Source organism: Malania oleifera, chromosome 7 (assembly GCF_029873635.1).
Source record: "Malania oleifera isolate guangnan ecotype guangnan chromosome 7, ASM2987363v1, whole genome shotgun sequence".
In the NCBI taxonomy this organism is placed as follows: domain Eukaryota; kingdom Viridiplantae; phylum Streptophyta; class Magnoliopsida; order Santalales; family Ximeniaceae; genus Malania; species Malania oleifera.
The window spans coordinates 99,219,651-99,232,360 of NC_080423.1; the positions used below are offsets into that span (position 1 = coordinate 99,219,651).

Sequence of the window (12,710 nt, forward strand, 5' to 3'; positions counted from 1 at the left end):
TAATCTAGAATTCTTAAGAGACCCCACACGAACAATTTGCTATAAAGGAAGCCTAGTAAAGCTTCACCTCCATATGAAACATGTTCTACAAGTGAAATAATCCTTTGTTTGGGAAATATCTTGTGTTTGAATATGTAGATTTGAAAAAAAATATAATATAAAATTATTTTAAATTTATCTAAATTCACTTAAATTTAAATTTAATATCTGGAAAATTCATATTCCAAACACAATATAAAGTTAATTTGCCATTGAATTGTCATTTTCCTCTTGGGGTATCTGGAATAACATTGTTTGAAATAATGGAAAGTGGGTTTATGCTCTTCCTTTGATGGGATTGTCTTCAAGCAAATATTGAGGGGGAGGTTCTTTGGAAATGTGCGACCTTAACTCCAGACAACATTCACTCTCGTCTTTCTCCATGCAGTCGATGCCCTGCCTTTATTTCTACAAAGTTGGATTGGCAGAATATACAATTCCTTTTACCTTCTTGTTGGTACACTGAAGTTAAATTATGCGGTGGGAAAAAACCGTTTTTCCTACATTTCTGGTCAATTTATCATAAGGATCTCTCCAACAGATTTCCCATCTTCAAACGGTTCCCTTGTAATAGCTGAAGGCGTGAGGAGAGGGAGAGGGAGAGGGAGAGGAAGAGGGATCTTTCTTCAATCGTTAACTTGGGACACATCCATACATTAACAAGATAATTTCACAATTTTGAGTCTCTTGCTCCCACAAGTGATAACACAAATGACAGGTCTAATGTTCACCAGTCATTCATTCATGCCTACAAAATTGCATTGGAGTAATAGTGCCTTAAAATTACTCATGCCTTCAATCCACCACAGAGCTCAAAGAATGGTACCAGTTATGAATCGATGGTTGAGTACAGCTTCTGCAATCGGCCGCTTCCGATGGTCAGGGTTCAGCATTGCCTGCAGCAACCCAGCAAGAGAAATGGAAAGAGTAATAAAAATTTTTGTCCACTACCCGAAAAAACAGAACCTTTAGCTGCAAAATTAATAGGTAATATTTGATTGGAGACATTTAGCTGCAAATGATAGGGAAACCAGTCCCATAAAAAAAAATGTATAAGTAATGCAAAACTTTAGCAACAGTTGCAAAACCTAGTGAAACAATTATAGAGAGAGAGAGAGAGAGAGAGAGAGAGATTTTGTTCCAGCTGATTTTTTTAAAAAAATAATAAATAAATAAAAAGTAGAGTTCATGCACACATGATCAACATTGGGGTTAATACAAATCAATTAACAGTAGTGAAATATCATAAGCAGAAATTTTGGAAACTGATTTCATTATTTAAAAAAGAAAAAAGGCACAAAGAATATGCTATAAGAATAAGATGCACTTGGACAAAAGAATGACATCAAAACAAACATCACCCTGGTGTTTTCAAGGTTTGAAAATTTGCAACCTGCATCTTAAATGAGGCAAAAAAAAAAAAAAAAATTCATAGACAAAAGGTAGCATCCATGTTTGCCATGGCCAAAAGAACATGTTCAAGATGCCTTCGTGACAATCTTTTCTAATGAAGCAAGTAGGGCCAAGAAGGTATTCAAACATAGAATCATATGCAAAATATTTGATCCAATTCTCTAGTACAACTACCAATTAACTTTGCTACTAAGCAATCAAGCAGTCAGTTTGCTGTCCTGGTAGAAACACCACTGACAGCATAGAGCAAACCACAGAGGTTAATATACATCCAAGCACCTTACAAATATAAAAACTCCTTTGACAAGTATTGTCATATATATCCCATGGCACCTTATATATATATATATATATATATATAAACTCCGTCAATCATTATTATGGCAAGCAGCCAATTCCTCAAAGAAGTTTTCTCATGCAATTACCATATTTTCAAAACCTCAAGTGCCAATACAAACAATTAAGGTTTTCAGATCATAAGATTATGTATATATTCCCATAAAAGCTTTTTTCTTTTGTTGAAAATAACATTAATCCTATTTCATGCACCAACACATGCAAAACACTCTTATAATTCAAATACTTCATATTCATTCTCCATAAACTATCATCATTCACCTCCCCCACAAACAAGCCATCAAAACACTGCATTAGAAAATATCAAGTGTCTGAACACCAAATTATTCTCCTTTCACCCAAAAAACACCACCACCATGACTTCTGAACATGTGTACTAAGAAGAAACGTGAAAAATTTTATTGAACACCAAGAAATGGTTCAGAAAGGACACAGTGATTTATACAAGGGAATTGTGGTGAAGAAATGAAATTTAAGAAATGAACAATCAGATATACCACATTCCATAGGATGATCATAGTAAAAAAAATATCAATATAATAAGTTTCAATTATTATCAGGAATGTTGTTTCCTACTAATTTCAGCTGACAAGAGCTTAAAAAAATTTAAACAAAAATAACAACCAAAGCTTAAGTCACACTAGGTGGGATCATCTATATGAATTATCTTCTGCCAATCCACAGATCTAGGGCAATATCTTTTTCACGATCTCAGTCCAAGTCATTCTAGCCCTACCACCCCTCCTACAGCCACTAACATTAACTAGTCACTCCTCACTGCTGCATTATTAGCTTTCCAAACCAACTTAACCACCCTTCCTTTGTCTTATCTTCTACAGTTGCCACACATAGCTCAAATGTGTTCATTCCTTAATTTATCTTTTGGAATATTCCTCCGCATTAACATTCTCATTTCAGCAACTTTTACTTTTTAGTTATGTTGTCTGTTCCCCAACATTGTGATCCCATATTACATAGCAAATGCAGTAGCGTATAGAACTTCCCTTTCAATTTTAGAACAGTGTTCTATGATCATACAGCAAACCCATAGCACTTCTCCCTCAAAAACTTGATAACAACTCTCAACAACACAGTTAAGTCTTTGATATTCTTGACACATCATCACCTATTCTGAGATGCTCAGTCCACACAGCAAGAATTTATTGCAAATAGCAGTCTAGCAGATACTACTGTGTGAAACTATCCACTTCATAGATTTAAATTTTGATTATGCAACACCAGTGCACAAGGCTCACACGCCATATCAAGGGTTTGGAGAAAGCATGACATCTGCAACCTTACTTCCACATTTGGAGAGGTTATTTTTTTGACTTGGACATGTGACCTTCAGGTTTAGATATAACACCATTACAATTGGGCCAGGCGCACCCTCAAAGATTTCAATTTTTTGATTGATGCATAAAAAAAATGGCTACTGTAGATTTACATGTAAATTTATTTGCCAGAGGATTATAGAAAAATATAGATGAAAGAAATGCTAGACATAATGATTTTTGGGGTTATAATTTCACCTGCAGTAACTCCCAGCCAGCACCATCACCAAGATCCAGAAACTTCACAGCTTCAGACAAGCGATCATCTGCCAAACAATACCTGCCCAAAGAAGTGAAAGTAAACCAAAATGCTTGATGAAACGACAATAGAAAACACAAGTTTTTGGAGAAATCATATGTATAAAGGTAATATAAGAAAATCACAAATCCAAAGTAAGTATCAAAGCAACAAATGTTGTAAATGCAACTTAAAAGATAGTCGTATGTACATGTACACGTGTGCAGGTGCACACAGCAACAACAAAACCCTTACGCTGACTATATGAGGCAGCCCAATTATCATAAATCCTGATGAGCAGAATGCAAGTCAACAATTCAAGGGGACGAACCAGAAGATCATTTAAACCAATAAGGGTGGATTCACCTGTGACAGCATCACTCTTTAACCCATGGTAAATTTAAATTACTTTAGTAATATTTGCATGGTTGTTACTTTACTTTTGCATTAAATAATTTGACACTAACCCTGTTGTGCATTAATTAAGTCATGTTAATTGGTATTGAGAATTTTATTCAGGTCACTAGTTGTTCGGGGGGCATAGATAATAGGTAATTATGAGGGACACACTAAAACATAAATCACATAAGAGTTGGGGCAAAGAGAGAGAGAGAGAGAGAGAGAGAGAGAGAAAGGCTAGGGCACGCCAAACTAGGTGTGGCACCTGGTAGAAATACAGACCAGCAGCTACTCCAGCAGCAGACACCTAGAAGACATCTGCCAGCACTATAGGAACTACTGTGCTAATATATTTTAACCATGAGGAATATCAGGAAAAAATAAAATAAAATAAAAACACACCTCGGCAATTGATGGAAGTCCTAGTTCTAGAGAGAGAGAGAGAGAGAGAGAGAGAGAGAGGAAGAGAGAGAAAACCTTGCAGAAAATCAAGCAGCATCAGGAAAATTCAGGCAAAACCAGGAGAAAATACAAAGAACCCAGAGGAACCTTCAAACAAATTGGGGAAGTCAATAATCAAGGTAGATGCTCTTAATTTTTATTTATTCATCCAGGGATTTTGGGTATTCAAAGGGAATAGGGATTGAAACTTGCATGGAATTGAATACTAATAAGCAAGATTTAAGCTTGTTATTTCTAATCACTTGATAGGGCTACATATATGTTTTCTTTGTTTATCGTAGCTGCATATGTTGTTCAGTTGGAAAATTTTCATGTGATATTTATTCATCTCGTAAGGATGGTGGTTTTACTAGTTGTGGCATAGCTTGTGTATGCATATGTTGAATTGCTATTGTGTGAAATAGCTAGCACCATGTGTTGTTGTGGCTGTGATATTGTGGACTTTGATCAAGTAGGGATTGTCTCCCTTGGGTGAAAGGCCCTAAATCTCGGTGCGCCGGGGGGGGGAGTATTTCTACATGAAGTGTGGTTGGTCGAGCTAGAAAATTGGCACTTGTTGAGACAAGAATTGCGTATATTTTGTAATAGTAACTCCAGATGAAGTGACTGCTTAGATAAGAAGTATGTTCATGCACAATATGTCTATGCATACATATAAGATATCATATTTTAGAGTAATGAAATCTTTATATACTAATTAGGGAAATTAAGAATGTCTACTGAGCTTGTGGTTGCTCTCCTTAGTTCTTAACAATTTCAGGTTTGAACTGAAGGAAAGCTCCATTTGTTCAAAAACATTGCAAATTTTGACACGTAGTACAAGTTGGCAGGAAGATGTTAAGCTTGTGTTTGGTTGGAGTTATGTATTTAATCTAGGAGGGTTGAAAAGTATGTAGCATGTCAATGAAAAAATATTTTTTTTTGTTACTTTATGAAATACATATATGTATGTTTTATCAAATACTCACTCTAAATTTGCCTCTTACAAGTATTCAAATAAAGGCTTTGCAAAACATATTCTTTGCTAGGCCTGGTGTGTCCATCAGATTTTGGATGGAGTCATGGCTACATGCCAAATTAGGGACATTACATCACCAAAGTCAAAAATATTAAGGTAGATCCACCAAGTTTAAAACTACCAAATATATGCGAGATATAAAGAAGTTGCATACAAGGATGCACCGTGCACGGCTCATCAAAAGTTTACAACTACCTGATTTTACAAAACCTCAAGTAGGTGAGTAACTAAAATAGAATTCAACCATTGTATGCTGAATTTGGATCAATTGTGCGTGATAATGTTGCAATTTGTAATAGAATGGGAGAAAAAAAGATCAAAGATCAAACAGACTGGGCAGAATAAGTTCTGTGCATCAGAAGAAAGATGCTAACAGAGTACACATTTTCTGTTGAATATCAACTTATGGCACTGGAGATCCAGTTGGCCCCAGAAATGTGACTCCAACTTCTAATCTATTGTGTCCTGCAATAAATTTAGCAGGCGTGACAATCATTGTACAGTATTTACAACAGCATCTAATATACATAACCACAGGATTACAATTACCCATTTGATTCTGCCCACCATAAACTTTTGCACACTTGATTAAGAAAGACAGCAAGCAAGATCATGAGGCCCAATCAATGAAAGGAACCCAGGAAGGGCCACAGTTTTGCAGACCATGGATGATTGCACTTATCCAATGTGACTTCCATTAGTCAATTTCTTTTTTTGATAAAAAAAAAAAGGAAACTTGAAGAAGAAGTTCTGAAGGCAGTTAAGTGCATACCTTTCATATCAGTGCACCTTTGATGAAGCTCCTTTTCTGTCAACAGATTTTCTTTTGCATATTAAATATTTAAAAAATTATTATTATCATTTTTTTATACAACTGTCTTTATTTGCTGGAGGATCCATGATAAATTTTGAGAGTTTACAGAGCACTTTATTGTTTTCATAAAAATTCTGTATGACTTGGTGAGTTAGTTTCACTTATGGAAGCAGGTACTTAGTTGCTATGTAGACCTTTTGTGCCACCCAGTAAAGACTATTTTATTATAGGTTTGTTAGAAAGCTATTTTCAAATTATTATACGAGAAGCTGAATTCATTTCTGTACAAAACTAAGATTAATCCAAACATTAGAAAGAGAACAAATGAACAAGAATTGTTTACCAACTTGAATTTCAGTATATCCAAATATTGAGATGAGAATTACTCGGGAACATAATACATGCAAGTCCAAAGACCCAACAACCATATCTAGCCTTGGAAATCCCCAGAACTCCAGGTGCTCTGCCCATTTCAGCTTCCTCTTGAACTGATACAAGTGATACTTTATCCCTTGTTTGCACCTGGACTAATACTTTTTTGGGTGTTTATGTAGTGGCTCCACTTGAACCTCTCTAACTAAAACTTTTTGGCTCCACCCTGCTGATAGGGGAGGAAATCATCAAAGAGGATGAAGTTGCATGAGCTACAAGTCTGGTTTTATAGGAGGAATTTTGGTTTTATTTGAATATATTGTAGTTATTGTAACTCATGCAGATTCTATTTTTCTAAATAGGATTACTACTAATACTAATGACTTGCTACAGATCAGGGGGCCTTGTAAGGAAACCAGTCTGGAATTCACATATGTGCTCCAATCCTGGTGAGATGAGTAAGCACATTTTTGGAGTCAATGTGATGTTGCCATGTACAGTGGAGGTATTCCTGATGGTGAATTTTTTGGCTTTTGGGAGGAGTAAGGTACGTGTTGATTGCTCTTTCTTAGACTTTGTGCATGAAAGGAATGTTAGAATTTTTCACATAAAATCTACTTCTGTCCATTTATTGTGGGATAGAGTAGTTTTCCTCCTTTTTTTTAGCACATTCTTTGGGTTTTTTTCAAGGAATGATGCCATTGACAGATATTCTATGGATTAGAGAGCAGTTTATTGTAACTATTTGCATCGGTTCCTTTAGGAGGATGTTTTATTCTCCTTGTAATTCCATCTCTTTTTTGTTAATGATATTTTTTTACTGAAAAAGAAACTTTATTAAATAGCAGGAGAAAAAGATATAGAAAAAGGAAAACGAGTAATCCTATGTCAAAAGAAAATAGAAATTACATCATCTTAATAAGCACTCCAATCTTCGGTGATATCTTGAAAACAACAACCTTTAACAGCAGCACTATAAGCCCAAAGAGAAGCCAAGTATCAAATCCTGTCCCAAATGAACCCCACTGAAAAACTTTTCCCAAACAACTTCCAGTCATATTCCCCAGAACACAATGCAAAGAGTGCATCTCCACAACCTTTTAGCATCCTTCCCTCCCCAAAACCAGCAAAAGATAACCTAGGGATACACCCACATTTTTCCAAGCATCCCAAAAAGAGTATTCTAAAAATCCCAAGCAAAAGAACAATGAATAAACAAATGAGAAACATTGTATGAATTGTTACCACACATGAGACACATCCAGCCACAGCACGTGCTTTGGAGCCTCCTACTAAGCAGCAGATTGTTGGTGTTAACTCTATTAAGGGCCACCAACCAACCAAAGGCCTTTGTATTAGAAGGACCGACAAAGAGGAAAGATCACATCAACCTTAGTAAGATGAGAGAGGAAACATTTATAAGAATAATCCCTCAATGAATCCGAAGATCAAACTCTACCAACACTTCTAGCAGAGAAATGACAACCTTCCAGTAAAATGAGTAAAGAAGACAGCTACTTCACCTTTCCATCAGTCAAATTCCCCCTATAATGGAAGCCCCTAGAAAAAAGATCCATCTTAACTGTAAGAAATGACGAAAACACATCATTATGACAGGAAGGGAGACTATATAACCAAGCCGAAGAAGATAATGCTGCCCCACCCTCCACCCCCTTTTCCTCACTTGAAAAAAAAAAATCCCCCCAAGACCTAATACAATTACCTTTCCCTAATTGAATTTTGTCAAAGGAAGAAAAAGACGATAAACCTGAGAAATGCGCCTCCAAGGACTTCCAGAAGAGTAAAAAAATAAAAATTCTTCCCAAGACCTAATATAATTACCTTTCCCCAATTGAATTTTGTCAAAGGAAGAAAAAGAGGAAAAAATTGAGAAATGTACCTCCAAGGACTTTCAGAAGAGCTTCTAACACCTTGGAGAAACCACCAAGAGAACCTATGCACAATATTTAGAAGTTAATATGGTTTGGTAATGGTTTTGTAGTCATTTGGTGTTAGTATTTGTCTTATATAGAATTTAAATGAGTCTTGTTTGAAATTCAGAAAGTTTGTTTTGGTGGAGATTACTCATTCTAAGGGATTTCTAATTTTTAAAAATTTTCTAATTTCTAAAAATTTTCATTTTTGGTTAGTTTTACTTAGATATCAAGCCATTCTTGGGTTACAAGCCAGTCCATTGCAAGTTCAGTTAACTTTTATTTTAAATAAACCTTTGAGCCCTGCTTGGTTTCTATATTACCTGGGTTTGTTTAAGAATGTCTTGCTCAATGTCAGAAATTCCTAAGAATTTATCAGTAAGGTCCACTTCAAAATTTAAGACTTTTTTTTTTCTTTAAGTTCGTTGGAGCTTGATATCCATTGTTTGCCCACCATGTAACAGCCAAGGCCTTGTTCACTTGTAGAGAACAGGTTTATTTCCCATTTCAAGTTTTCCAAATAATTACAAAAACTCCAACTTGTTTTTCTGTTTTCCAAATTTGTTTAGGAAAGTTGGAAAGCATTTTTTTTTTTTTCTGTTTTCTAGATTTCCCATACAAATCTTGAAAACTGAAAAACAAGGTGCATTTTTGTAATTTTTTGGGAATTTGAAAAAATAGAATGAAAAATATTTTTCACAAGTAAAAAGGCCCCAAGCTTTTTGGAAAATTCAAGATGTAACATGACATAAGAGCTCTAATTTTAGGACAACTTGGGTTTAACTCTTGTTTTCTATGTTTTCCCTCATTATGTTGGTTGTAGTACACTTTTTCAATTTGTGTTTGTGCACTTACCCAAGTTCGAGTTGTTAGTCTTCACGAGCAAGATGGAATCTCACAAGGAGGAGAGTTGGATGGCTTGATATATATTGTTAGCCGACCACCTAAGAGCTTAAACAGTAAAGCTTTTAGCTATCTTCATTTTGTGTACCATTTATATAACCACCTAAGTAACATAAACAGCATGGTAGGATTATAATACATAATCAATGATGAGAACATAATAAGGGCCAGAAGACAACTCCCATGTTGCAGACTTGCAGTCAAAGTGACTCAACAGCAAATCATAATTCCAGGAAGGATCAAGCAAAAATCAGTGGATTTCAAAAAGTTATTATTCTATAGTCCTATGCATAAGAAAACATGGAGCATGACACTTCTACACATCTGCATGCAAATAACATCAATGAATAAACAATTAAAAAGAATGTCCTTTGCCACAATAACATTTAAGGAACCATATTTTATCAAATATAATCTCAACAAGGAAAGCTAAAAAACTTTCCTTGTCATATTCACTTCAGAATATTCTTGGCTCTATTGATTTCAGTAATATGTTACTAATATTTTACAGTACATGCACACATAAACTACAGTGAGAAACAGACACAAAACAGCATTCCTATCCAAAGAAAAGCGATAGCGGAACATGTTAAACTCAAGGGCAAGCTGCTCAGATTATTAAGTGCTTATGAGATCTATATAATGAATCAATAAAATGATTAAAGATATCACAAAATCTAGTATTCTAGTCTAAGAAAAGGAGTTTTTTCTTGGGGGCAGGGGGTGGTTGTGGTGCTAAGAAAAGGAATTGAAGACCCCTAAAAGTATTTTTCTGAAAGAATCAAGCTAAGAGTCAATCGCAGCCCAAGGATTGCCCATAAATAAAAGGAGTCCAACAATGGCTCTTATAAACTTAAGTCTTTTACCCATAAAATAGTAGCAAAAGGGGTCTGTGAGCTTTAATAAAAATGTTAGCATTTAAAAATAGGAAACAGAAGGACTCTTACTCTCTTGCAGCTTCAAGATCAAGTTTAAAAGTGCTTTCAAGAAGCCTCTGCAAGTTCATGGCATAAAGAGTTGCCATGGACAAAAAACTTACTTCAGTCAATCACAATGAAGACAAAAGCATGAGTGAACAGACATACGAAACAAATTTTATTGGTTAAATTGTAACACACTTGTAAAGAAAGGCCATCCATGATGCCGGCTTCACAGAATGGGACAAAAGCCAAGTATGCAAGGAGGAGACCTGCTTCATAACTGCAGAACAGGAAAGAAATAAATGTTTTTTAAGTGTATAAGATAAATAGCCAGTGAGTGGGTGATCTCAACTGATGAAATGAATTAAATTTAAAATTCAGATAATTACATGTCATCAGATATTCCAAAGGCTCTTTTCTCCATGGGACTGAAGGCACCAGCAGCAGATGCTCGTCTCCAAAGTCCATCTGATAATGTTCCAGGAATTTCTTCCAGGCTTGAGTACCTGGGAAGCCTTGTGGTTGAATTACTTGAATATACAGCCGCTTTAAGGGTATATTAAACTTAGCAAGTCATTGTAGATTACTGTTATAGTGTTACGTAACATTTCAATAAGAAAGAAATACCACATTTTTTTCCTTTTCCAAGAAATACCACATTTTTTACTTTTTTCGTTGTTCTTTTGCACTATTATAATAGATGAATGAGGAAGTCACAATTTTTCATACAGGAATTGAAAGTTAGCACAATATGATTGCTTCAATAATGTTTTAGAACGAAGACTCCTACGTCTCACTGAAAAGGAATGTCCACGACATCCATTTAGATATGGGAATGTGATACTCAATAGGTTCAGCTCATAACAGAAGGCTAAGAATTGTCTACTTCAATCTGCTCTGGTAACAAAAGCTTCATCTTCTGAGATTAGATGGCATGAAGTTTACCAGATAAACATAGTAACGTGAATAGCATCTTTAGAAAAAGAAAAATAAAAAAAAAACAAAATATCTGTCATTTCAAGAAGAAATTTATATTTTCTTATTTTATGACCAGGAACACAATTAAAAGTAACAGCATCGACTAGTAACAAATGTCGAATTATGAAAGCAGAATTTTCTGCCCCATGGTTATTAATCAATGCTTCCATGAACTTTAGTCTGATTTTTCCTGATACTACAGAAAAGGAAATTATAGGATATGGCACTGCAGGCACTGATATGTACGAGTTTCAAAAATGTATAGAAAGAGCAATACACTAAAACCCAAAGAACCCAAGATATACTCATTATTCAATATATTAGCAACTTCAGCAGTTTAGCACAAGTATTGAGGATTGAGAAAATAAAAATTAGAGTAAAAGATACTCACCTCCCCTGAGGTTTGGCAAAAAGACAAATACCTCCCCTAAGGTTTCAAAATGTCATAAACCTTCCCTAAGGTTTGCCAAAAAGACAGACTTTCCCTCAAAAAACTTGTTTTTTTGCAAGATATAAGAGGAGGTTTGTGTCTTTTTGGCAAACCTACAATATTTTTAATTCATGCACAATTTCTAAAATAGCATTAATAAATTTTAAACCTTCAAAGACACTATGAAGAACAGTCAAAGTATCCTAAAAGATATAAAATTCCATACCTTATATCAACTGAAAAGGCAAGGTCACGGAGCCGTGGAACCAAGTACGTGGCATCTCTCTCAACCATAGTGCTGCCAATTTTAAAGAGAATTTTTAATAGTCTTGATGGCGTAAAATTCTAAGGGCTACATCTGCACGGTAACATAGCAAAACAAACTGCAAAATCCCAGAGCATACTTGAGAACGACTGAAGATGGTCCAAGACTCTGGTGCAACCTGTCATGGTCATGCATGTAGGCTAGACCACTCAAAGCACCTTGAAGCAACTTAATAACAAAATATCTTCTATACTTTATTGTTTGCTCATGTTCAAAAGGATTCCAAAACTGCTGTTCTCCCCCGGGACGCGCTCTTGACAGCTTTTCACTCATGACCTTTGCATAGTCAGCAGCACTATATTTCCCACCATCGCGAAAAGCAAGCCACTGTAAGGGATAATTTTCTTTAAATCGTATTTACCAAAAGATCTCAATTTTAATATAATAAACCTGCTTTAACAGTTCCTATTTAAGATAACAAACCTGCTCTCCAGTTTTTGTCTCAAAACCACCAAGGAGTACCAGGAGATTCTGACAAGGATCTTTTGAACTGCTCTGCAGGATGTTTGCTTATGAAATTATAACAATGATATTCCCTAACCACTTCCTTACCATATCATATTAGGGAGAAAGCAACCTTCAGTCAGTTTAGGGGTATTTAGGTAATTTAACATGAGTTATTATCATACTTGAAGGAAAGCATGCGCATTCAGCTCATTTGCAGCCATCATATCAGCCTCAGCACCACCTGCTCGCTGTCCAGGATACACCTTCAGAATTAAAATTGTTAAAAACTCAGTTGAACTCAAGTTGGAGCAATATTTTTGCAGGATT

At 35.4% G+C, this 12,710-nt stretch overlaps 1 protein-coding gene across 2 annotated transcripts in view; it reads right to left on the minus strand.

The window, feature by feature from the left end:
* Nucleotides 1-660: 660 nt before the first annotated feature.
* The window catches only part of LOC131159317 (uncharacterized), a 28,892-nt gene continuing 16,842 nt past the window's right edge, over nucleotides 661-12,710 (minus strand). Inside the window, exons 4-12 of one of the 2 annotated variants that reach the window (XM_058114113.1) lie at nucleotides 12,566-12,646; nucleotides 12,360-12,431; nucleotides 12,016-12,263; nucleotides 11,838-11,909; nucleotides 10,593-10,709; nucleotides 10,402-10,483; nucleotides 10,231-10,277; nucleotides 3,342-3,423; nucleotides 661-935 (exon numbers count right to left, since the gene is read on the minus strand). In XM_058114113.1, coding sequence (XP_057970096.1) covers nucleotides 852-935; nucleotides 3,342-3,423; nucleotides 10,231-10,277; nucleotides 10,402-10,483; nucleotides 10,593-10,709; nucleotides 11,838-11,909; nucleotides 12,016-12,263; nucleotides 12,360-12,431; nucleotides 12,566-12,646 — 885 coding nt within the window. In that variant the 3' untranslated portion in view covers nucleotides 661-851. The remainder of the gene's footprint in view (nucleotides 936-3,341; nucleotides 3,424-10,230; nucleotides 10,278-10,401; nucleotides 10,484-10,592; nucleotides 10,710-11,837; nucleotides 11,910-12,015; nucleotides 12,264-12,359; nucleotides 12,432-12,565; nucleotides 12,647-12,710) is intronic. The other variant, XM_058114114.1, reaches the window with a different exon arrangement.